The following is a 24,667-nucleotide window of genomic DNA, read 5'->3' as shown; positions in this document are numbered from 1 at the left end:
CAGAGGACCAGTTTCAGAAAGAGAGAAGGCTGCGGTCTCCATGATTTCCAGTTCCCCCTGGTGGTCTGGCTCTCCATGGTGGTCCAGTTGGATGTGTACGTCCGGTCCCGTCAAGCGTTCTGCCCCCTGTCTCTGGCCAGCGTCCCCGCGGGGCCCAGCCCTTCTGCCACGGCCTCGCCCTGGCCGCCGGCTTCCTCCCCGGCGCCGGCCTCTCTCTGCAGGACGGGGTGACTCTGTGCGAGCCGGGGGCTGCCATCTGAAGGGTGTCACGTAAGCGATGGGTTTTGCGGGTTGGGCTGGCTGTGCGGGCCCATCTGCTTCCACGGAGTCTTCAGGGTCCGCAACACAGCAGCCTGGCTCTGGAGGAGGCCCACCTGAGGCTAAAAGAGAAGCAGAGCGTGAGCAGAGAGAGATAGAAGGAATTTTACCCATCAAGCAGTTATAGGATACTTTTAAAAATAAATACTCAGAGAAAAGAGGGATTTTGGAAGTTAAAATTGTGAGAGAAGAAACAAAACTCTCCATGGAAATTGGAGAAGGAAGTTGAGAAGATCTCCCACAGAACAAAGCAAAAATCTAAAGTGACGGAAAGAAGGATGAGATATAAGAGAATTAGAGGTATGTTGTCACTGAGACATTTCACCATAAAATTTCAGAGTGCTGAGGGAAAAGAGAAGATTCTAAAAGATTCTAGAGAGCGGGAGACAGAGAAAGGAAAAGTCACATGGAAATGGCTAGGATTCCACATGTCTCACAAATCAGACATCTCAAAAGCAGCAGTTGAGTCTAGAACGTAAGAGAAAATGTCTTCGAAATTTCAAGGGAAATGAATTTCCCACCTAAAATTTCGTGTCCAACCAAAGTTACACTAAAGAATCTGGGAGGGTAGAAGGAAGATGTTTCAGACAAGCAAGATGTTAAAGAATTTCCTTTCAGTGGATGCTTTGTTGTTATGCGTCTGTCAAACTAGACAAGATTAAAAGATTTAGGACACTCAGTGTATGAAGGGAAATGTTTTGGAGAACAATGTGGCAACAGCCGTAAAATTCCAACTCCTCCGGGAAAGAACAAGGTGGAAGTACTGGCTTATTATAGATCAAGATGTAGCGTGAGGACTCGCTCTGCTACGGAGAAACAGTAATACAAACTAAACAGAACAAAACAGCGACAACAACAGCAAATCTCAGATTTGGGAAATGGGATTACAGTTGGAAAGAGGGAAAGGAATTTCCCAGATGATGTGGAACCTGGGAGCTGACTTACAACAAGCAGCCCAGGTTGAGGCAGGCTATGAGAAGGTGAAACAGAGAATGCTTGATTGAGTTTGAATTCAAACAATTGGGGAAGAATTGGGGAACAAGCGAAATTAAAAAGAGAGTGGCAGGCGTTTGATGTACCTTGATTAGGGGCCGTGGAGCGAAGTCGCTTCGAAGGCCTTGGCTCCTCCATGAGCAATCTGCGGGAGGGGCTGGGGAGAAAAACAAGGGAGAAAGAACGGATTTAGGAAGACAGAGGTGACAAGGCAGGGGGATGGCCGTGGCCTTTCTGGGGGAATGAGGATTCTGTCCCCAACTGCACCCACCCAAGATCTATCCACCCCTCCGGGACTCCCAGACACACACCTGATCTTCCTACAGCTGGCTCCGGAGATCTGAAAATTAAGAGACTCTTCGACGAAGAGAGGCCCGAGGAGTTGGAGGTGTCCACAGGTTCACCTCACCGCTGTAGCTCTGAGGTAGTCCAGCCGCAGCCAGGGAGTCTGGAGGGAGCACGCAGCAGGTTCTGGCTCCGAGCCCAGCAGAAAGCCGACTGCTGGAGGCCGAGCGCGGTCCCTCTTATATGGCAGCAAGGCAGTCGCGTAAGGGACAGGCGTCGTCAGAGGGGGGCCGGCTGGGGTGGGCCTGGCTGGGCTTGCGAGGCGCATTGGGCCAGTCCCCTGCCAGTCAAATGGGGCCCTTCTGAGATGCCGCCATTTCTAGACGTCAATGGTGGATTGATTAATCTAATCATTGAGGAAGAAAATGCATAATGAGCTTTGGGTGTCAGCACAGTGAGGTGCGGTGCCCTGAAAGCGGCTGACAGGAAGATGTGATTAGCTTAGATCTGAGCATGGTCAAGGAAAGCATCCAAAGGGGGGATATCTGGGCTGAAATCTGGAACATAAAATTTGAAATTAGTCAACCTGCACCGGGCTGGGAGAGGCAGGGAGAGAGGAAGGGGAGTGAAGAAAGTGTGCTGAGGCCCGGACTGGAAGGGAGCCCGGCACATTCTGGGAATGGACGGGAGGCCAAGTCCGGGCGCAGAGGTGGTGCGACGTGGAGGCAGGGTCCGCGCAGGAGCTGGTCTTGTTCCAAGGCAGCGGAAAACCGTGGAACGGTGTCCGGCAGTGGGTTAACATTTCAGAAACGACCAGCCTGGCTGTGAAGGAGCGCCAACCCAGGGTCCACAGAATAAGTCAGGAGAGGCAAGAAGGCTATTGCAGCCCTCGGGGTTGGGCGCAGGGTGCTGTTAGACTGAGACCGAGGGAGGTAGAGGAGGAGAAAGTTCCCTGGTGGGAGAGAAATTTCCAAGAGAAAGCGAGACCCAGTGTGGACAGCCCTTGAGGAAGAGACTGCGGCCTTGGTAGCCCGCCCGTTCGTTCAGGCGGAGGTGGACCGAGAACCTGCTCTGAGTGGGAAGTGGCGGAGCTTGGCTTGCGCACATCTGGTTGAAGGAGCTTTTGAACTGCCAGGTGAGGATGTCAAGTGGCCTTTTGTAAAAAGAGTGGAGCTCAGCGCGATGGCGATGGGGCTGGAGATGCGTGTGAGACCCACACCACTGGCTTTTATTGCTGTGGGTGCACACACGGGTGGAGGAAGACAGCAGGAAACACAGCAGGACACTGGAGGGGATCCCACAGTGGGTTATTTGGTCGGTTTGCATCCTCGTTTTTTTACAGAGACGGGTTCTCGCTCTGTAGCCCAGGCTGGAGTGCAGTGGTGCCATCTCGGCTCGCTGCGGCTACTTGGGGGGCTGAGATAGGAGAATCAGTTCAAGTGATTCTGCTGTCTCAGCCTCCGGAGTAGCTGGACTACAGGTGAGCGCCACCACATCGGGATAATTTTGGGATTTTTTGGAGAGGCGAGGTTTCGCTATGTGCCCAGGCTTGTTTGGAAGTCCTCAGCTCAAGCCATCCTTCCCGCTCAACCTCCCGAGTAGCTGGGACCCCAGGCGCAAGCCACCGTGCCGGGCCAATTATTTTTTGGGTTTGTATTTTTTGTTGAAGTGAGGTTTTGCTATGTTTTCGCCTCACATACCTTTTGTGTCCCAAGACCCCATCCAGGGTACCACCGTACAATTCGTCACGGTTCCCCTTGGCTGCGACGGTTTCTCACACTTGCCTTGTTTTTGATGACCTTGACACTTTGCATACTGATCAGATGTATTGTGGGATGTCCTCTCCTGAAGTTCGTGTGATGTATTCCTTATGATCTGACTGGAATTATACGTTTTTGTAAGGAAGATTGCAGCGGGAAAGTGCCACTCCCATCCCATCCTGTCTAGAGTACACACCATCAAGCCGGCTTATCACTGCTGCTATTAGTCCTGGTCACCTGGCTGGGGCAGTGTTGATTACGTTTCTCCACCATAAAGTGATTTTCCCACCTCTTTCTCTACTGTACTGTTTGGAAGTCGCTACCTGTAGCCTATACTTAAATAAAAGGGAAGTTATGCTTTATCTCCTTGCAGGGGAATAGCTACCTAAACTCTGCGGAGTTCTCCTGTGTGGAGGATTTTCCCATTCTCCCCACATGTTTGTTTATTTAATCACTTATTTATATCAGTATGGACTTATGGACACCTATTGTATACTTTGGTTTACACTCCAATACTTCAGGGGATGAATTATTCAATAATTGAACTGATTATTTTGTCAAATATTTTACTTAACTATTTAATTAGTAATTATTTAGTTAATTACTTTGTTACACAATGTTTCCAGCTTTGGCCACCGGGAGCTCCTTTAGTTGGCTTCCATGTCCCTTTGTCAACCTCCCATCGCTGTGGCTTTTGGTTTTGTTTGGTTTTGGGCGGCTCCTTTCTCCCTGGCACCACAGGATGCTCCACGCTTATTTGCGTATTCTCATCCTTATTGGGATTGCGTGTGCTCACTGACCAAACCCATAGATTCTTCTGTGAAGTTTCTCTTCCAAACTTTGATCTTTCTTACTGGGATGACTTTTCTCTCTCTTTTTTCCATTATGAGACAAAGTTTTGCTCTTGTCACCCAGGCTGGAGGGCAACAGCATGATCTCGGATCACTGCAATGGCTCAATCTGGGCTCACTGCAACCTCCGCCTCCTGGGTTCAAAGGATTCTCCCGCCTCAGCCTCCTGAGCAGCTGGGACTACAGCGGCCCACCACCATGCCTGGCTAATTTTTCCCTTTTTATTAGGGCGAGACATGAGAATCGCTTCACTCCCGGGAATGGAGTTCTCAGTGAGCCGAAGCCACCGCGCTCCAGCCTGGGTGAAAGAGTGAGACTCTGTTTCAAAATGCATAAATAAACGAATGAATCAACAAACCAGGAGGAATTACCAAGGGGTCTCGGTGCCTGCCTGCAGTCTGAGCTACTTGGCAACCTGATGTTGGAGGGTCACCTGAGCTGAGGAGGTGCAGGCTGCAGTGAGCTGTGATTGCACCACTGCACTCCAGCCTGGATGACTGAATGAGACCCTGTCTTACTCCACGTACAAACGTTTAATGAAGCATTCTGGTGGTAGAAATATCCTGGAAGTAGCGTATCAGCAGACCCTCCCCCGCGTAATGTAAAACCTGTGCATCTTTCCAGACAGATGTACAGCAAGGAGATAGTGGCACATGTGTGTAGGATGACTGCAAGGGGGCTTTCTGGCTTATGGACGACAGACCCCAATGGCAAGCCAAGAAGCAGCTCCCACTGCACAGTGCTCATTGTGATCCATGCCATGCTTCAATACGAAGTCACCTGTTCCTAGTTTGGAGACGCACGGACCCCACAGAGGCTCTGGTCCTGACCACACCTGTGTTGCCTGCCTGGACCTTATAGTCACTTCAGCGCGACCCCTGGCACATGGCACGCCATGTGTTTGTGAAAGCGAGCCACAAACGATGCTCTTAATGTATGCGTTTGTTGGTGTAGACTTGTGTGACTATGGGGAAAGATGCGATGTGAATGGAGAACAGAGACTGGAGACCTTTCTCTACCTTCCTTTCTGCTTTTAGTAAACACATTTTATATTTGCGATTTGTGAAATTTTAGTAAAAGAGCTGTTCTATAAAATAAGTCTGAAGAGAAAGGTTTATTTAGAAGGATTGAAAACACGAGAGAAAAATCTTTGATGTAAAAAGTTGTCTGTATTTTATTTGGACGTTTACAAAGGAGTGAAAACCAGCCAATAAGAGCCCACTTAATATAATACAAAATACAACAGTTCGTAACGCAACATTTATCAAACTCTGAAAAGATGGGAACTAACTCAACTTAAACATCTATGAGAAAGTTACAGCAAACGACTTGGTTAATGGTGAAACATTTAAAATATTCCCATTGAAGCCAGGAGGAAGCCAAGGACACTGCCGTCAAATTACTGATTCCTCATTTAGCGGTTCCAGTGAGTCACGCACTCTCCTTGTTTCCGTTAACCCCCCCCACCCCAACACCTTTTGCCTGATTCATCAAATGTCCTTTGATCCCCTTTGTCCTCAATCGGTTTGAAATTTTACCTTCTATTCCAATTCACTTAGTGGTTCCCAAAGGGTACCTACATTGAGACTTAAAAATGTGTCAGTCTAGAGTTTTATTGCTCTTATATTCAGCCACTCTATCGTCTCCAGGCACTAGACAAGAACTTTAGTAACTTCTAGCTCCTTCTGAATTTTCGCATGCCGCACATGTCTATATGAGTGTCTTCTGGAATTTTCATTCTAGGTCATCAATCCTTTTTCCAGAATCGTACTTCTCTGGACTTAAGAATACAGTTTCCTAATTTCCATGCTTCCTGATCGTTGCTGCATCCCACTTCTTCCAGGTTGTCTGGGTTGGGTTTTTCTTGGCTGAAAAACGTGACGTGTACTTTCACTGTACATGACAGTTCCATTCCAATCGCCTTGTACAGAAAGGGGGTTTAGCAGCTTGCATATTGTAAGTTGTGTACTCTAAGTTCAGGGGAAGCTCAGGCTTCAGGTCCAGTCGGGGGAGGAGTGGAGCAGAACTGGGGCTGGGGGGAACGTCCAGGTGGAAGAAAGGGAGGCTGGGAACAACGTGGGTGGCAGACAGTGGTCAATATGCAATGTGGGTGAGGAACACTGGGACCCCTTGCACATAGGTGCCGTGGGGGGTTTGAATGACTTGTAAAACAGCTGAGTCACCCAGAGCCCTAAACCCGATGCAGGGATAGAGGGTCAACACGGGTTGCCAGGCAACAGCCTGAGGCCCAGGAGCAGTGGGCGGCTCCTGAAACCCCAGCTCAGGTTGCGCCACGTCGGGGCCAGGGCCTCCCTGCACAGTTCCAGGCAGAGGACCAGTTTCAGAAAGAGAGAAGGCTGCGGTCTCCGTGATTTCCGGTTCCCCCTGGTGGCCTGGCTCTCCATGGTGGTCCAGTTGGATGTGTACGTCCGGTCCCGTCAAGCGTTCTGCCCCCTGTCTCTGGCCAGCGTCCCCGCGGGGCCCAGCCCTTCTGCCACGGCCTCGCCCTGGCCGCCGGCTTCCTCCCCGGCGCCGGCCTCTCTCTGCAGGATGGGGTGACTCTGTGCGAGCCGGGGTCTGCCATCTGAAGGGTGTCACGTAAGCGATGGGTTTTGCGGGTTGGGCTGGCTGTGCGGGCCCATCTGCTTCCACGGAGTCTTCAGGGTCCGCAACACAGCAGCCTGGCTCTGGAGGAGGCCCACCTGAGGCTAAAAGAGAAGCAGAGCGTGAGCAGAGAGAGATAGAAGGAATTTTACCCATCAAGCAGTTATAGGATACTTTTAAAAATAAATACTCAGAGGAAAGAGGGATTTTGGAAGTTAAAATTGTGAGAGAAGAAACAAAACTCTCCATGGAAATTGGAGAAGGAAGTTGAGAAGATCTCCCACAGAACAAAGCAAAAATCTAAAGTGATGGAAAGAAGGATGAGATATAAGAGAATTAGAGGTATGTTGTCACTGAGACATTTCACCATAAAATTTCAGAGTGCTGAGGGAAAAGAGAAGATTCTAAAAGATTCTAGAGAGCGGGAGACAGAGAAAGGAAAAGTCACATGGAAAGGGCTAGGATTCCACATGTCTCACAAATCAGACATCTCAAAAGCAGCAGTTGAGTCTAGAACGTAAGAGAAAATGTCTTCGAAATTTCAAGGGAAATGAATTTCCCACCTAAAATTTCGTGTCCAACCAAAGTTACACTAAAGAATCTGGGAGGGTAGAAGGAAGATGTTTCAGACAAGCAAGATGTTAAAGAATTTCCTTTCAGTGGATGCTTTGTTGTTATGCGTCTGTCAAACTAGACAAGATTAAAAGATTTAGGACACTCAGTGTATGAAGGGAAATGTTTTGGAGAACAATGTGGCAATAGCCGTAAAATTCCAACTCCTCCGGGAAAGAACAAGGTGGAAGTACTGGCTTATTATAGATCAAGATGTAGCGTGAGGACTCGCTCTGCTACGGAGAAACAGTAATACAAACTAAACAGAACAAAACAGCGACAACAACAGCAAATCTCAGATTTGGGAAATGGGATTACAGTTGGAAAGAGGGAAAGGAATTTCCCAGATGATGTGGAACCTGGGAGCTGACTTACAACAAGCAGCCCAGGTTGAGGCAGGCTATGAGAAGGTGAAACAGAGAATGCTTGATTGAGTTTGAATTCAAACAATTGGGGAAGAACTGGGGAACAAGCGAAATTAAAAAGAGAGTGGCAGGCGTTTGATGTACCTTGATTAGGGGCCGTGGAGCGAAGTCGCTTCGAAGGCCTTGGCTCCTCCATGAGCAATCTGCGGGAGGGGCTGGGGAGAAAAACAAGGGAGAAAGAACGGATTTAGGAAGACAGAGGTGACAAGGCAGGGGGATGGCCGTGGCCTTTCTGGGGGAATGAGGATTCTGTCCCCAACTGCACCCACCCAAGATCTATCCACCCCTCCGGGACTCCCAGACACACACCTGATCTTCCTACAGCTGGCTCCGCAGATCTGAAAATTAAGAGACTCTTCCACGAAGAGAGGCCCGAGGAGTTGGAGGTGTCCACAGGTTCACCTCACCGCTGTAGCTCTGAGGTAGTCCAGCCGCAGCCAGGGAGTCTGGAGGGAGCACGCAGCAGGTTCTGGCTCCGAGCCCAGCAGAAAGCCGACTGCTGGAGGCCGAGCGCGGTCCCTCTTATATGGCAGCAAGGCAGTCGCGTAAGGGACAGGCGTCGTCAGAGGGGGGCCGGCTGGGGTGGGCCTGGCTGGGCTTGCGAGGCGCATTGGGCCAGTCCCCTGCCAGTCAAATGGGGCCCTTCTGAGATGCCGCCATTTCTAGACGTCAATGGTGGATTGATTAATCTAATCATTGAGGAAGAAAATGCATAATGAGCTTTGAGTGTCAGCACAGTGAGGTGCGGTGCCCTGAAAGCGGCTGACAGGAAGATGTGATTAGCTTAGATCTGAGCATGGTCAAGGAAAGCATCCAAAGGGGGGATATCTGGGCTGAAATCTGGAACATAAAATTTGAAATTAGTCAACCTGCACCGGGCTGGGAGAGGCAGGGAGAGAGGAAGGGGAGTGAAGAAAGTGTGCTGAGGCCCGGACTGGAAGGGAGCCCGGCACATTCTGGGAATGGACGGGAGGCCAAGTCCGGGCGCAGAGGTGGTGCGACGTGGAGGCAGGGTCCGCGCAGGAGCTGGTCTTGTTCCAAGGCAGCGGAAAACCGTGGAACGGTGTCCGGCAGTGGGTTAACATTTCAGAAACGACCAGCCTGGCTGTGAAGGAGCGCCAACCCAGGGTCCACAGAATAAGTCAGGAGAGGCAAGAAGGCTATTGCAGCCCTCGGGGTTGGGCGCAGGGTGCTGTTAGACTGAGACCGAGGGAGGTAGAGGAGGAGAAAGTTCCCTGGTGGGAGAGAAATTTCCAAGAGAAAGCGAGACCCAGTGTGGACAGCCCTTGAGGAAGAGACTGCGGCCTTGGTAGCCCGCCCGTTCGTTCAGGCGGAGGTGGACCGAGAACCTGCTCTGAGTGGGAAGTGGCGGAGCTTGGCTTGCGCACATCTGGTTGAAGGAGCTTTTGAACTGCCAGGGGAGGATGTCAAGTGGCCTTTTGTAAAAAGAGTGGAGCTCAGCGCGATGGCGATGGGGCTGGAGATGCGTGTGAGACCCACACCACTGGCTTTTATTGCTGTGGGTGCACACACGGGTGGAGGAAGACAGCAGGAAACACAGCAGGACACTGGAGGGGATCCCACAGTGGGTTATTTGGTCGGTTTGCATCCTCGTTTTTTTACAGAGACGGGTTCTCGCTCTGTAGCCCAGGCTGGAGTGCAGTGGTGCCATCTCGGCTCGCTGCGGCTACTTGGGGGGCTGAGATAGGAGAATCAGTTCAAGTGATTCTGCTGTCTCAGCCTCCGGAGTAGCTGGACTACAGGTGAGCGCCACCACATCGGGATAATTTTGGGATTTTTTGGAGAGGCGAGGTTTCGCTATGTGCCCAGGCTTGTTTGGAAGTCCTCAGCTCAAGCCATCCTTCCCGCTCAACCTCCCGAGTAGCTGGGACCCCAGGCGCAAGCCACCGTGCCGGGCCAATTATTTTTTGGGTTTGTATTTTTTGTTGAAGTGAGGTTTTGCTATGTTTTCGCCTCACATACCTTTTGTGTCCCAAGACCCCATCCAGGGTACCACCGTACAATTCGTCACGGTTCCCCTTGGCTGCGACGGTTTCTCACACTTGCCTTGTTTTTGATGACCTTGACACTTTGCATACTGATCAGATGTATTGTGGGATGTCCTCTCCTGAAGTTCGTGTGATGTATTCCTTATGATCTGACTGGAATTATACGTTTTTGTAAGGAAGATTGCAGCGGGAAAGTGCCACTCCCATCCCATCCTGTCTAGAGTACACACCATCAAGCCGGCTTATCACTGCTGCTATTAGTCCTGGTCACCTGGCTGGGGCAGTGTTGATTACGTTTCTCCACCATAAAGTGATTTTCCCACCTCTTTCTCTACTGTACTGTTTGGAAGTCGCTACCTGTAGCCTATACTTAAATAAAAGGGAAGTTATGCTTTATCTCCTTGCAGGGGAATAGCTACCTAAACTCTGCGGAGTTCTCCTGTGTGGAGGATTTTCCCATTCTCCCCACATGTTTGTTTATTTAATCACTTATTTATATCAGTATGGACTTATGGACACCTATTGTATACTTTGGTTTACACTCCAATACTTCAGGGGATGAATTATTCAATAATTGAACTGATTATTTTGTCAAATATTTTACTTAACTATTTAATTAGTAATTATTTAGTTAATTACTTTGTTACACAATGTTTCCAGCTTTGGCCACCGGGAGCTCCTTTAGTTGGCTTCCATGTCCCTTTGTCAACCTCCCATCGCTGTGGCTTTTGGTTTTGTTTGGTTTTGGGCGGCTCCTTTCTCCCTGGCACCACAGGATGCTCCACGCTTATTTGCGTATTCTCATCCTTATTGGGATTGCGTGTGCTCACTGACCAAACCCATAGATTCTTCTGTGAAGTTTCTCTTCCAAACTTTGATCTTTCTTACTGGGATGACTTTTCTCTCTCTTTTTTCCATTATGAGACAAAGTTTTGCTCTTGTCACCCAGGCTGGAGGGCAACAGCATGATCTCGGATCACTGCAATGGCTCAATCTGGGCTCACTGCAACCTCCGCCTCCTGGGTTCAAAGGATTCTCCCGCCTCAGCCTCCTGAGCAGCTGGGACTACAGCGGCCCACCACCATGCCTGGCTAATTTTTCCCTTTTTATTAGGGCGAGACATGAGAATCGCTTCACTCCCGGGAATGGAGTTCTCAGTGAGCCGAAGCCACCGCGCTCCAGCCTGGGTGAAAGAGTGAGACTCTGTTTCAAAATGCATAAATAAACGAATGAATCAACAAACCAGGAGGAATTACCAAGGGGTCTCGGTGCCTGCCTGCAGTCTGAGCTACTTGGCAACCTGATGTTGGAGGGTCACCTGAGCTGAGGAGGTGCAGGCTGCAGTGAGCTGTGATTGCACCACTGCACTCCAGCCTGGATGACTGAATGAGACCCTGTCTTACTCCACGTACAAACGTTTAATGAAGCATTCTGGTGGTAGAAATATCCTGGAAGTAGCGTATCAGCAGACCCTCCCCCGCGTAATGTAAAACCTGTGCATCTTTCCAGACAGATGTACAGCAAGGAGATAGTGGCACATGTGTGTAGGATGACTGCAAGGGGGCTTTCTGGCTTATGGACGACAGACCCCAATGGCAAGCCAAGAAGCAGCTCCCACTGCACAGTGCTCATTGTGATCCATGCCATGCTTCAATACGAAGTCACCTGTTCCTAGTTTGGAGACGCACGGACCCCACAGAGGCTCTGGTCCTGACCACACCTGTGTTGCCTGCCTGGACCTTATAGTCACTTCAGCGCGACCCCTGGCACATGGCACGCCATGTGTTTGTGAAAGCGAGCCACAAACGATGCTCTTAATGTATGCGTTTGTTGGTGTAGACTTGTGTGACTATGGGGAAAGATGCGATGTGAATGGAGAACAGAGACTGGAGACCTTTCTCTACCTTCCTTTCTGCTTTTAGTAAACACATTTTATATTTGCGATTTGTGAAATTTTAGTAAAAGAGCTGTTCTATAAAATAAGTCTGAAGAGAAAGGTTTATTTAGAAGGATTGAAAACACGAGAGAAAAATCTTTGATGTAAAAAGTTGTCTGTATTTTATTTGGACGTTTACAAAGGAGTGAAAACCAGCCAATAAGAGCCCACTTAATATAATACAAAATACAACAGTTCGTAACGCAACATTTATCAAACTCTGAAAAGATGGGAACTAACTCAACTTAAACATCTATGAGAAAGTTACAGCAAACGACTTGGTTAATGGTGAAACATTTAAAATATTCCCATTGAAGCCAGGAGGAAGCCAAGGACACTGCCGTCAAATTACTGATTCCTCATTTAGCGGTTCCAGTGAGTCACGCACTCTCCTTGTTTCCGTTAACCCCCCCCACCCCAACACCTTTTGCCTGATTCATCAAATGTCCTTTGATCCCCTTTGTCCTCAATCGGTTTGAAATTTTACCTTCTATTCCAATTCACTTAGTGGTTCCCAAAGGGTACCTACATTGAGACTTAAAAATGTGTCAGTCTAGAGTTTTATTGCTCTTATATTCAGCCACTCTATCGTCTCCAGGCACTAGACAAGAACTTTAGTAACTTCTAGCTCCTTCTGAATTTTCGCATGCCGCACATGTCTATATGAGTGTCTTCTGGAATTTTCATTCTAGGTCATCAATCCTTTTTCCAGAATCGTACTTCTCTGGACTTAAGAATACAGTTTCCTAATTTCCATGCTTCCTGATCGTTGCTGCATCCCACTTCTTCCAGGTTGTCTGGGTTGGGTTTTTCTTGGCTGAAAAACGTGACGTGTACTTTCACTGTACATGACAGTTCCATTCCAATCGCCTTGTACAGAAAGGGGGTTTAGCAGCTTGCATATTGTAAGTTGTGTACTCTAAGTTCAGGGGAAGCTCAGGCTTCAGGTCCAGTCGGGGGAGGAGTGGAGCAGAACTGGGGCTGGGGGGAACGTCCAGGTGGAAGAAAGGGAGGCTGGGAACAACGTGGGTGGCAGACAGTGGTCAATATGCAATGTGGGTGAGGAACACTGGGACCCCTTGCACATAGGTGCCGTGGGGGGTTTGAATGACTTGTAAAACAGCTGAGTCACCCAGAGCCCTAAACCCGATGCAGGGATAGAGGGTCAACACGGGTTGCCAGGCAACAGCCTGAGGCCCAGGAGCAGTGGGCGGCTCCTGAAACCCCAGCTCAGGTTGCGCCACGTCGGGGCCAGGGCCTCCCTGCACAGTTCCAGGCAGAGGACCAGTTTCAGAAAGAGAGAAGGCTGCGGTCTCCGTGATTTCCGGTTCCCCCTGGTGGCCTGGCTCTCCATGGTGGTCCAGTTGGATGTGTACGTCCGGTCCCGTCAAGCGTTCTGCCCCCTGTCTCTGGCCAGCGTCCCCGCGGGGCCCAGCCCTTCTGCCACGGCCTCGCCCTGGCCGCCGTCTTCCTCCCCGGCGCCGGCCTCTCTCTGCAGGATGGGGTGACTCTGTGCGAGCCGGGGTCTGCCATCTGAAGGGTGTCACGTAAGCGATGGGTTTTGCGGGTTGGGCTGGCTGTGCGGGCCCATCTGCTTCCACGGAGTCTTCAGGGTCCGCAACACAGCAGCCTGGCTCTGGAGGAGGCCCACCTGAGGCTAAAAGAGAAGCAGAGCGTGAGCAGAGAGAGATAGAAGGAATTTTACCCATCAAGCAGTTATAGGATACTTTTAAAAATAAATACTCAGAGGAAAGAGGGATTTTGGAAGTTAAAATTGTGAGAGAAGAAACAAAACTCTCCATGGAAATTGGAGAAGGAAGTTGAGAAGATCTCCCACAGAACAAAGCAAAAATCTAAAGTGATGGAAAGAAGGATGAGATATAAGAGAATTAGAGGTATGTTGTCACTGAGACATTTCACCATAAAATTTCAGAGTGCTGAGGGAAAAGAGAAGATTCTAAAAGATTCTAGAGAGCGGGAGACAGAGAAAGGAAAAGTCACATGGAAAGGGCTAGGATTCCACATGTCTCACAAATCAGACATCTCAAAAGCAGCAGTTGAGTCTAGAACGTAAGAGAAAATGTCTTCGAAATTTCAAGGGAAATGAATTTCCCACCTAAAATTTCGTGTCCAACCAAAGTTACACTAAAGAATCTGGGAGGGTAGAAGGAAGATGTTTCAGACAAGCAAGATGTTAAAGAATTTCCTTTCAGTGGATGCTTTGTTGTTATGCGTCTGTCAAACTAGACAAGATTAAAAGATTTAGGACACTCAGTGTATGAAGGGAAATGTTTTGGAGAACAATGTGGCAATAGCCGTAAAATTCCAACTCCTCCGGGAAAGAACAAGGTGGAAGTACTGGCTTATTATAGATCAAGATGTAGCGTGAGGACTCGCTCTGCTACGGAGAAACAGTAATACAAACTAAACAGAACAAAACAGCGACAACAACAGCAAATCTCAGATTTGGGAAATGGGATTACAGTTGGAAAGAGGGAAAGGAATTTCCCAGATGATGTGGAACCTGGGAGCTGACTTACAACAAGCAGCCCAGGTTGAGGCAGGCTATGAGAAGGTGAAACAGAGAATGCTTGATTGAGTTTGAATTCAAACAATTGGGGAAGAACTGGGGAACAAGCGAAATTAAAAAGAGAGTGGCAGGCGTTTGATGTACCTTGATTAGGGGCCGTGGAGCGAAGTCGCTTCGAAGGCCTTGGCTCCTCCATGAGCAATCTGCGGGAGGGGCTGGGGAGAAAAACAAGGGAGAAAGAACGGATTTAGGAAGACAGAGGTGACAAGGCAGGGGGATGGCCGTGGCCTTTCTGGGGGAATGAGGATTCTGTCCCCAACTGCACCCACCCAAGATCTATCCACCCCTCCGGGACTCCCAGACACACACCTGATCTTCCTACAGCTGGCTCCGCAGATCTGAAAATTAAGAGACTCTTCCACGAAGAGAGGCCCGAGGAGTTGGAGGTGTCCACAGGTTCACCTCACCGCTGTAGCTCTGAGGTAGTCCAGCCGCAGCCAGGGAGTCTGGAGGGAGCACGCAGCAGGTTCTGGCTCCGAGCCCAGCAGAAAGCCGACTGCTGGAGGCCGAGCGCGGTCCCTCTTATATGGCAGCAAGGCAGTCGCGTAAGGGACAGGCGTCGTCAGAGGGGGGCCGGCTGGGGTGGGCCTGGCTGGGCTTGCGAGGCGCATTGGGCCAGTCCCCTGCCAGTCAAATGGGGCCCTTCTGAGATGCCGCCATTTCTAGACGTCAATGGTGGATTGATTAATCTAATCATTGAGGAAGAAAATGCATAATGAGCTTTGAGTGTCAGCACAGTGAGGTGCGGTGCCCTGAAAGCGGCTGACAGGAAGATGTGATTAGCTTAGATCTGAGCATGGTCAAGGAAAGCATCCAAAGGGGGGATATCTGGGCTGAAATCTGGAACATAAAATTTGAAATTAGTCAACCTGCACCGGGCTGGGAGAGGCAGGGAGAGAGGAAGGGGAGTGAAGAAAGTGTGCTGAGGCCCGGACTGGAAGGGAGCCCGGCACATTCTGGGAATGGACGGGAGGCCAAGTCCGGGCGCAGAGGTGGTGCGACGTGGAGGCAGGGTCCGCGCAGGAGCTGGTCTTGTTCCAAGGCAGCGGAAAACCGTGGAACGGTGTCCGGCAGTGGGTTAACATTTCAGAAACGACCAGCCTGGCTGTGAAGGAGCGCCAACCCAGGGTCCACAGAATAAGTCAGGAGAGGCAAGAAGGCTATTGCAGCCCTCGGGGTTGGGCGCAGGGTGCTGTTAGACTGAGACCGAGGGAGGTAGAGGAGGAGAAAGTTCCCTGGTGGGAGAGAAATTTCCAAGAGAAAGCGAGACCCAGTGTGGACAGCCCTTGAGGAAGAGACTGCGGCCTTGGTAGCCCGCCCGTTCGTTCAGGCGGAGGTGGACCGAGAACCTGCTCTGAGTGGGAAGTGGCGGAGCTTGGCTTGCGCACATCTGGTTGAAGGAGCTTTTGAACTGCCAGGGGAGGATGTCAAGTGGCCTTTTGTAAAAAGAGTGGAGCTCAGCGCGATGGCGATGGGGCTGGAGATGCGTGTGAGACCCACACCACTGGCTTTTATTGCTGTGGGTGCACACACGGGTGGAGGAAGACAGCAGGAAACACAGCAGGACACTGGAGGGGATCCCACAGTGGGTTATTTGGTCGGTTTGCATCCTCGTTTTTTTACAGAGACGGGTTCTCGCTCTGTAGCCCAGGCTGGAGTGCAGTGGTGCCATCTCGGCTCGCTGCGGCTACTTGGGGGGCTGAGATAGGAGAATCAGTTCAAGTGATTCTGCTGTCTCAGCCTCCGGAGTAGCTGGACTACAGGTGAGCGCCACCACATCGGGATAATTTTGGGATTTTTTGGAGAGGCGAGGTTTCGCTATGTGCCCAGGCTTGTTTGGAAGTCCTCAGCTCAAGCCATCCTTCCCGCTCAACCTCCCGAGTAGCTGGGACCCCAGGCGCAAGCCACCGTGCCGGGCCAATTATTTTTTGGGTTTGTATTTTTTGTTGAAGTGAGGTTTTGCTATGTTTTCGCCTCACATACCTTTTCTGTCCCAAGACCCCATCCAGGGTACCACCGTACAATTCGTCACGGTTCCCCTTGGCTGCGACGGTTTCTCACACTTGCCTTGTTTTTGATGACCTTGACACTTTGCATACTGATCAGATGTATTGTGGGATGTCCTCTCCTGAAGTTCGTGTGATGTATTCCTTATGATCTGACTGGAATTATACGTTTTTGTAAGGAAGATTGCAGCGGGAAAGTGCCACTCCCATCCCATCCTGTCTAGAGTACACACCATCAAGCCGGCTTATCACTGCTGCTATTAGTCCTGGTCACCTGGCTGGGGCAGTGTTGATTACGTTTCTCCACCATAAAGTGATTTTCCCACCTCTTTCTCTACTGTACTGTTTGGAAGTCGCTACCTGTAGCCTATACTTAAATAAAAGGGAAGTTATGCTTTATCTCCTTGCAGGGGAATAGCTACCTAAACTCTGCGGAGTTCTCCTGTGTGGAGGATTTTCCCATTCTCCCCACATGTTTGTTTATTTAATCACTTATTTATATCAGTATGGACTTATGGACACCTATTGTATACTTTGGTTTACACTCCAATACTTCAGGGGATGAATTATTCAATAATTGAACTGATTATTTTGTCAAATATTTTACTTAACTATTTAATTAGTAATTATTTAGTTAATTACTTTGTTACACAATGTTTCCAGCTTTGGCCACCGGGAGCTCCTTTAGTTGGCTTCCATGTCCCTTTGTCAACCTCCCATCGCTGTGGCTTTTGGTTTTGTTTGGTTTTGGGCGGCTCCTTTCTCCCTGGCACCACAGGATGCTCCACGCTTATTTGCGTATTCTCATCCTTATTGGGATTGCGTGTGCTCACTGACCAAACCCATAGATTCTTCTGTGAAGTTTCTCTTCCAAACTTTGATCTTTCTTACTGGGATGACTTTTCTCTCTCTTTTTTCCATTATGAGACAAAGTTTTGCTCTTGTCACCCAGGCTGGAGGGCAACAGCATGATCTCGGATCACTGCAATGGCTCAATCTGGGCTCACTGCAACCTCCGCCTCCTGGGTTCAAAGGATTCTCCCGCCTCAGCCTCCTGAGCAGCTGGGACTACAGCGGCCCACCACCATGCCTGGCTAATTTTTCCCTTTTTATTAGGGCGAGACATGAGAATCGCTTCACTCCCGGGAATGGAGTTCTCAGTGAGCCGAAGCCACCGCGCTCCAGCCTGGGTGAAAGAGTGAGACTCTGTTTCAAAATGAATAAGTAAATGAATGAATCAACAAACCAGGAGGAATTACCAAGGGGTCTCGGTGCCTGCCTGCAGTCTGAGCTACTTGGCAACCTGATGTTGGAGGGTCACCTGAGCTGAGGAGGTGCAGGCTGCAGTGAGCTGTGATTGCACCACTGCACTCCAGCCTGGATGACTGAATGAGACCCTGTCTTACTCCACGTACAAACGTTTAATGAAGCATTCTGGTGGTAGAAATATCCTGGAAGTAGCGTATCAGCAGACCCTCCCCCGCGTAATGTAAAACCTGTGCATCTTTCCAGACAGATGTACAGCAAGGAGATAGTGGCACATGTGTGTAGGATGACTGCAAGGGGGCTTTCTGGCTTATGGACGACAGACCCCAATGGCAAGCCAAGAAGCAGCTCCCACTGCACAGTGCTCATTGTGATCCATGCCATGCTTCAATACGAAGTCACCTGTTCCTAGTTTGGAGACGCACGGACCCCACAGAGGCTCTGGTCCTGACCACACCTGTGTTGCCTGCCTGGACCTTATAGTCACTTCAGCGCGACCACTGGCACATGGCACGCCATGTGTTTGTGAAAGCGAGCCACAAACGATGCTCTTAATGTATGCGTTTGTTGGTGTAGACTTGTGTGACTATGGGGAAAGATGCGATGTGAATGGAGAACAGAGACTGGAGACCTTTCTCTACCTTCCTTTCTGCTTTTAGTAAACACATTTTATATTTGCGATTTGTGAAATTTTAGTAAAAGAGCTGTTCTATAAAATAAGTCTGAAGAGAAAGGTTTATTTAGAAGGATTGAAAACACGAGAGAAAAATCTTTGATGTAAAAAGTTGTCTGTATTTTATTTGGACGTTTACAAAGGAGTGAAAACCAGCCAATAAGAGCCCACTTAATATAATACAAAATACAACAGTTCGTAACGCAACATTTATCAAACTCTGAAAAGATGGGAACTAACTCAACTTAAACATCTATGAGAAAGTTACAGCAAACGACTTGGTTAATGGTGAAACATTTAAAATATTCCCATTGAAGCCAGGAGGAAGCCAAGGACACTGCCGTCAAATTACTGATTCCTCATTTAGCGGTTCCAGTGAGTCACGCACTCTCCTTGTTTCCGTTAACCCCCCCCACCCCAACACCTTTTGCCTGATTCATCAAATGTCCTTTGATCCCCTTTGTCCTCAATCGGTTTGAAATTTTACCTTCTATTCCAATTCACTTAGTGGTTCCCAAAGGGTACCTACATTGAGACTTAAAAATGTGTCAGTCTAGAGTTTTATTGCTCTTATATTCAGCCACTCTATCGTCTCCAGGCACTAGACAAGAACTTTAGTAACTTCTAGCTCCTTCTGAATTTTCGCATGCCGCACATGTCTATATGAGTGTCTTCTGGAATTTTCATTCTAGGTCATCAATCCTTTTTCCAGAATCGTACTTCTCTGGACTTAAGAATACAGTTTCCTAATTTCCATGCTTCCTGATCGTTGCTGCATCCCACTTCTTCCAGGTTGTCTGGGTTGGGTTTTTCTTGGCTGAAAAACGTGACGTGTACTTTCACTGTACATGACAGTTCCATTCCAATCGCCTTGTACAGAAAGGGGGTTTAGCAGCTTGCATATTGTAAGTTGTGTACTCTAAGTTCAGGGGAAGCTCAGGCTTCAGGTCCAGTCGGGGGAGGAGTGGAGCAGAACTGGGGCTGGGGGGAACGTCCAGGTGGAAGAAAGGGAGGCTGGGAACAACATGGGTGGCAGACAGTGGTCAATATGCAATGTGGGTGAGGAACACTGGGATCCCTTGCACATAGGTGCCGTGGGGGGTTTGAATGACTTGTAAAACAGCTGAGTCACCCAGAGCCCTAAACCCGATGCAGGGATAGAGGGTCAACACGGGTTGCCAGGCAACAGCCTGAGGCCCAGGAGCAGTGGGCGGCTCCTGAAACCCCAGCTCAGGTTGCGCCACGTCGGGGCCAGGGCCTCCCTGCACAGTTCCAGGCAGAGGACCAGTTTCAGAAAGAGAGAAGGCTGCGGTCTCCGTGATTTCCGGTTCCCCCTGGTGGCCTGGCTCTCCATGGTGGTCCAGTTGGATGTGTACGTCCGGTCCCGTCAAGCGTTCTGCCCCCTGTCTCTGGCCAGCGTCCCCGCGGGGCCCAGCCCTTCTGCCACGGCCTCGCCCTGGCCGCCGTCTTCCTCCCCGGCGCCGGCCTCTCTCTGCAGGATGGGGTGACTCTGTGCGAGCCGGGGTCTGCCATCTGAAGGGTGTCACGTAAGCGATGGGTTTTGCGGGTTGGGCTGGCTGTGCGGGCCCATCTGCTTCCACGGAGTCTTCAGGGTCCGCAACACAGCAGCCTGGCTCTGGAGGAGGCCCACCTGAGGCTAAAAGAGAAGCAGAGCGTGAGCAGAGAGAGATAGAAGGAATTTTACCCATCAAGCAGTTATAGGATACTTTTAAAAATAAATACTCAGAGGAAAGAGGGATTTTGGAAGTTAAAATTGTGAGAGAAGAAACAAAACTCTCCATGGAAATTGGAGAAGGAAGTTGAGAAGATCTCCCACAGAACAAAGCAAAAATCTAAAGTGATGGAAAGAAGGATGAGATATAAGAGAATTAGAGGTATGTTGTCACTGAGACATTTCACCATAAAATTTCAGAGTGCTGAGGGAAAAGAGAAGATTCTAAAAGATTCTAGAGAGCGGGAGACAGAGAAAGGAAAAGTCACATGGAAAGGGCTAGGATTCCACATGTCTCACAAATCAGACATCTCAAAAGCAGCAGTTGAGTCTAGAACGTAAGAGAAAATGTCTTCGAAATTTCAAGGGAAATGAATTTCCCACCTAAAATTTCGTGTCCAACCAAAGTTACACTAAAGAATCTGGGAGGGTAGAAGGAAGATGTTTCAGACAAGCAAGATGTTAAAGAATTTCCTTTCAGTGGATGCTTTGTTGTTATGCGTCTGTCAAACTAGACAAGATTAAAAGATTTAGGACACTCAGTGTATGAAGGGAAATGTTTTGGAGAACAATGTGGCAATAGCCGTAAAATTCCAACTCCTCCGGGAAAGAACAAGGTGGAAGTACTGGCTTATTATAGATCAAGATGTAGCGTGAGGACTCGCTCTGCTACGGAGAAACAGTAATACAAACTAAACAGAACAAAACAGCGACAACAACAGCAAATCTCAGATTTGGGAAATGGGATTACAGTTGGAAAGAGGGAAAGGAATTTCCCAGATGATGTGGAACCTGGGAGCTGACTTACAACAAGCAGCCCAGGTTGAGGCAGGCTATGAGAAGGTGAAACAGAGAATGCTTGATTGAGTTTGAATTCAAACAATTGGGGAAGAACTGGGGAACAAGCGAAATTAAAAAGAGAGTGGCAGGCGTTTGATGTACCTTGATTAGGGGCCGTGGAGCGAAGTCGCTTCGAAGGCCTTGGCTCCTCCATGAGCAATCTGCGGGAGGGGCTGGGGAGAAAAACAAGGGAGAAAGAACGGATTTAGGAAGACAGAGGTGACAAGGCAGGGGGATGGCCGTGGCCTTTCTGGGGGAATGAGGATTCTGTCCCCAACTGCACCCACCCAAGATCTATCCACCCCTCCGGGACTCCCAGACACACACCTGATCTTCCTACAGCTGGCTCCGGAGATCTGAAAATTAAGAGACTCTTCGACGAAGAGAGGCCCGAGGAGTTGGAGGTGTCCACAGGTTCACCTCACCGCTGTAGCTCTGAGGTAGTCCAGCCGCAGCCAGGGAGTCTGGAGGGAGCACGCAGCAGGTTCTGGCTCCGAGCCCAGCAGAAAGCCGACTGCTGGAGGCCGAGCGCGGTCCCTCTTATATGGCAGCAAGGCAGTCGCGTAAGGGACAGGCGTCGTCAGAGGGGGGCCGGCTGGGGTGGGCCTGGCTGGGCTTGCGAGGCGCATTGGGCCAGTCCCCTGCCAGTCAAATGGGGCCCTTCTGAGATGCCGCCATTTCTAGACGTCAATGGTGGATTGATTAATCTAATCATTGAGGAAGAAAATGCATAATGAGCTTTGAGTGTCAGCACAGTGAGGTGCGGTGCCCTGAAAGCGGCTGACAGGAAGATGTGATTAGCTTAGATCTGAGCATGGTCAAGGAAAGCATCCAAAGGGGGGATATCTGGGCTGAAATCTGGAACATAAAATTTGAAATTAGTCAACCTGCACCGGGCTGGGAGAGGCAGGGAGAGAGGAAGGGGAGTGAAGAAAGTGTGCTGAGGCCCGGACTGGAAGGGAGCCCGGCACATTCTGGGAATGGACGGGAGGCCAAGTCCGGGCGCAGAGGTGGTGCGACGTGGAGGCAGGGTCCGCGCAGGAGCTGGTCTTGTTCCAAGGCAGCAGAAAACCGTGGAACGGTGTCCGGCAGTGGGTTAACATTTCAGAAACGACCAGCCTGGCTGTGAAGGAGCGCCAACCCAGGGTCCACAGAATAAGTCAGGAGAGGCAAGAAGGCTATTGCAGCCCTCGGGGTTGGGCGCAGGGTGCTGTTAGACTGAGACCGAGGGAGGTAGAGGAGGAGAAAGTTCCCTGGTGGGAGAGAAATTTCCAAGAGAAAGCGAGACCCAGTGTGGACAGCCCTTGAGGAAGAGACTGCGGCCTTGGTAGCCCGCCCGTTCGTTCAGGCGGAGGTGGACCGAGAACCTGCTCTGAGTGGGAAGTGGCGGAGCTTGGCTTGCGCACATCTGGTTGAAGGAGCTTTTGAACTGCCAGGGGAGGATGTCAAGTGGCCTTTTGTAAAAAGAGTGGAGCTGAGCGCGATGGCGATGGGGCTGGAGATGCGTGTGAGACCCACACCACTGGCTTTTATTGCTGTGGGTGCACACACGGGTGGAGGAAGACAGCAGGAAACACAGCAGGACACTGGAGGGGATCCCACAGTGGGTTATTTGGTCGGTTTGCATCCTCGTTTTTTTACAGAGACGGGTTCTCGCTCTGTAGCCCAGGCTGGAGTGCAGTGGTGCCATCTCGGCTCGCTGCGGCTACTTGGGGGGCTGAGATAGGAGAATCAGTTCAAGTGATTCTGCTGTCTCAGCCTCCGGAGTAGCTGGACTACAGGTGAGCGCCACCACATCGGGATAATTTTGGGATTTTTTGGAGAGGCGAGGTTTCGCTATGTGCCCAGGCTTGTTTGGAAGTCCTCAGCTCAAGCCATCCTTCCCGCTCAACCTCCCGAGTAGCTGGGACCCCAGGCGCAAGCCACCGTGCCGGGCCAATTATTTTTTGGGTTTGTATTTTTTGTTGAAGTGAGGTTTTGCTATGTTTTCGCCTCACATACCTTTTGTGTCCCAAGACCCCATCCAGGGTACCACCGTACAATTCGTCACGGTTCCCCTTGGCTGCGACGGTTTCTCACACTTGCCTTGTTTTTGATGACCTTGACACTTTGCATACTGATCAGATGTATTGTGGGATGTCCTCTCCTGAAGTTCGTGTGATGTATTCCTTATGATCTGACTGGAATTATACGTTTTTGTAAGGAAGATTGCAGCGGGAAAGTGCCACTCCCATCCCATCCTGTCTAGAGTACACACCATCAAGCCGGCTTATCACTGCTGCTATTAGTCCTGGTCACCTGGCTGGGGCAGTGTTGATTACGTTTCTCCACCATAAAGTGATTTTCCCACCTCTTTCTCTACTGTACTGTTTGGAAGTCGCTACCTGTAGCCTATACTTAAATAAAAGGGAAGTTATGCTTTATCTTTATCTCCTTGCAGGGGAATAGCTACCTAAACTCTGCGGAGTTCTCCTGTGTGGAGGATTTTCCCATTCTCCCCACATGTTTGTTTATTTAATCACTTATTTATATCAGTATGGACTTATGGACACCTATTGTATACTTTGGTTTACACTCCAATACTTCAGGGGATGAATTATTCAATAATTGAACTGATTATTTTGTCAAATATTTTACTTAACTATTTAATTAGTAATTATTTAGTTAATTACTTTGTTACACAATGTTTCCAGCTTTGGCCACCGGGAGCTCCTTTAGTTGGCTTCCATGTCCCTTTGTCAACCTCCCATCGCTGTGGCTTTTGGTTTTGTTTGGTTTTGGGCGGCTCCTTTCTCCCTGGCACCACAGGATGCTCCACGCTTATTTGCGTATTCTCATCCTTATTGGGATTGCGTGTGCTCACTGACCAAACCCACAGATTCTTCTGTGAAGTTTCTCTTCCAAACTTTGATCTTTCTTACTGGGATGACTTTTCTCTCTCTTTTTTCCATTATGAGACAAAGTTTTGCTCTTGTCACCCAGGCTGGAGGGCAACAGCATGATCTCGGATCACTGCAATGGCTCAATCTGGGCTCACTGCAACCTCCGCCTCCTGGGTTCAAAGGATTCTCCCGCCTCAGCCTCCTGAGCAGCTGGGACTACAGCGGCCCACCACCATGCCTGGCTAATTTTTCCCTTTTTATTAGGGCGAGACATGAGAATCGCTTCACTCCCGGGAATGGAGTTCTCAGTGAGCCGAAGCCACCGCGCTCCAGCCTGGGTGAAAGAGTGAGACTCTGTTTCAAAATGAATAAGTAAATGAATGAATCAACAAACCAGGAGGAATTACCAAGGGGTCTCGGTGCCTGCCTGCAGTCTGAGCTACTTGGCAACCTGATGTTGGAGGGTCACCTGAGCTGAGGAGGTGCAGGCTGCAGTGAGCTGTGATTGCACCACTGCACTCCAGCCTGGATGACTGAATGAGACCCTGTCTTACTCCACGTACAAACGTTTAATGAAGCATTCTGGTGGTAGAAATATCCTGGAAGTAGCGTATCAGCAGACCCTCCCCCGCGTAATGTAAAACCTGTGCATCTTTCCAGACAGATGTACAGCAAGGAGATAGTGGCACATGTGTGTAGGATGACTGCAAGGGGGCTTTCTGGCTTATGGACGACAGACCCCAATGGCAAGCCAAGAAGCAGCTCCCACTGCACAGTGCTCATTGTGATCCATGCCATGCTTCAATACGAAGTCACCTGTTCCTAGTTTGGAGACGCACGGACCCCACAGAGGCTCTGGTCCTGACCACACCTGTGTTGCCTGCC

At 49.7% G+C, this 24,667-nt stretch overlaps 3 protein-coding genes across 3 annotated transcripts; all 3 read right to left on the bottom strand.

The window, feature by feature from the left end:
• Nucleotides 1-6,301: 6,301 nt before the first annotated feature.
• On the bottom strand, nucleotides 6,302-7,984 carry LOC129526455 (proline-rich protein 20E-like). Its single transcript, XM_055360631.2, has 2 exons — nucleotides 7,933-7,984; nucleotides 6,302-6,915 (listed from the first exon to the last, which is right to left on the bottom strand). The coding sequence occupies exons 1-2, from the start codon at nucleotides 7,982-7,984 to the stop codon at nucleotides 6,302-6,304; spliced, it is 666 nt and encodes a 221-aa protein (XP_055216606.2).
• Nucleotides 7,985-12,836: 4,852 nt separating this feature from the next.
• LOC129526452 (proline-rich protein 20E-like) lies at nucleotides 12,837-14,519 on the bottom strand. The gene is made up of 2 exons (XM_055360628.2): nucleotides 14,468-14,519; nucleotides 12,837-13,450 (listed from the first exon to the last, which is right to left on the bottom strand). Exons 1-2 carry the CDS (start codon nucleotides 14,517-14,519, stop codon nucleotides 12,837-12,839), a joined length of 666 nt encoding a protein of 221 aa, XP_055216603.2.
• Nucleotides 14,520-19,371: 4,852 nt separating this feature from the next.
• On the bottom strand, nucleotides 19,372-21,054 carry LOC134757067 (proline-rich protein 20E-like). Its single transcript, XM_063697660.1, has 2 exons — nucleotides 21,003-21,054; nucleotides 19,372-19,985 (listed from the first exon to the last, which is right to left on the bottom strand). Exons 1-2 carry the CDS (start codon nucleotides 21,052-21,054, stop codon nucleotides 19,372-19,374), a joined length of 666 nt encoding a protein of 221 aa, XP_063553730.1.
• Between the last annotated feature and the right edge of the window lie 3,613 nt (nucleotides 21,055-24,667).

Source organism: Gorilla gorilla, chromosome 14 (genome assembly GCF_029281585.2).
Source record: "Gorilla gorilla gorilla isolate KB3781 chromosome 14, NHGRI_mGorGor1-v2.1_pri, whole genome shotgun sequence".
In the NCBI taxonomy this organism is placed as follows: domain Eukaryota; kingdom Metazoa; phylum Chordata; class Mammalia; order Primates; family Hominidae; genus Gorilla; species Gorilla gorilla.
The sequence above is the reverse complement of the archived record's forward strand: the minus strand, read 5'-3'. Positions and strand labels throughout refer to the sequence as shown.

Coding starts and splice junctions, on each gene's coding strand:
- LOC129526455 (XM_055360631.2), bottom strand. CDS start 7,984: ATGGAGGAGCCAAGGCCTTCGAAGCGACTTCGCTCCACGGCCCCTAAT. Junction 6,916..7,932: donor CTCCACGGCCCCTAATCAAG/GTACATCAAACG, acceptor CTTCTCTTTTAG/CCTCAGGTGGGCCTCCTCCA.
- LOC134757067 (XM_063697660.1), bottom strand. CDS start 21,054: ATGGAGGAGCCAAGGCCTTCGAAGCGACTTCGCTCCACGGCCCCTAAT. Junction 19,986..21,002: donor CTCCACGGCCCCTAATCAAG/GTACATCAAACG, acceptor CTTCTCTTTTAG/CCTCAGGTGGGCCTCCTCCA.
- LOC129526452 (XM_055360628.2), bottom strand. CDS start 14,519: ATGGAGGAGCCAAGGCCTTCGAAGCGACTTCGCTCCACGGCCCCTAAT. Junction 13,451..14,467: donor CTCCACGGCCCCTAATCAAG/GTACATCAAACG, acceptor CTTCTCTTTTAG/CCTCAGGTGGGCCTCCTCCA.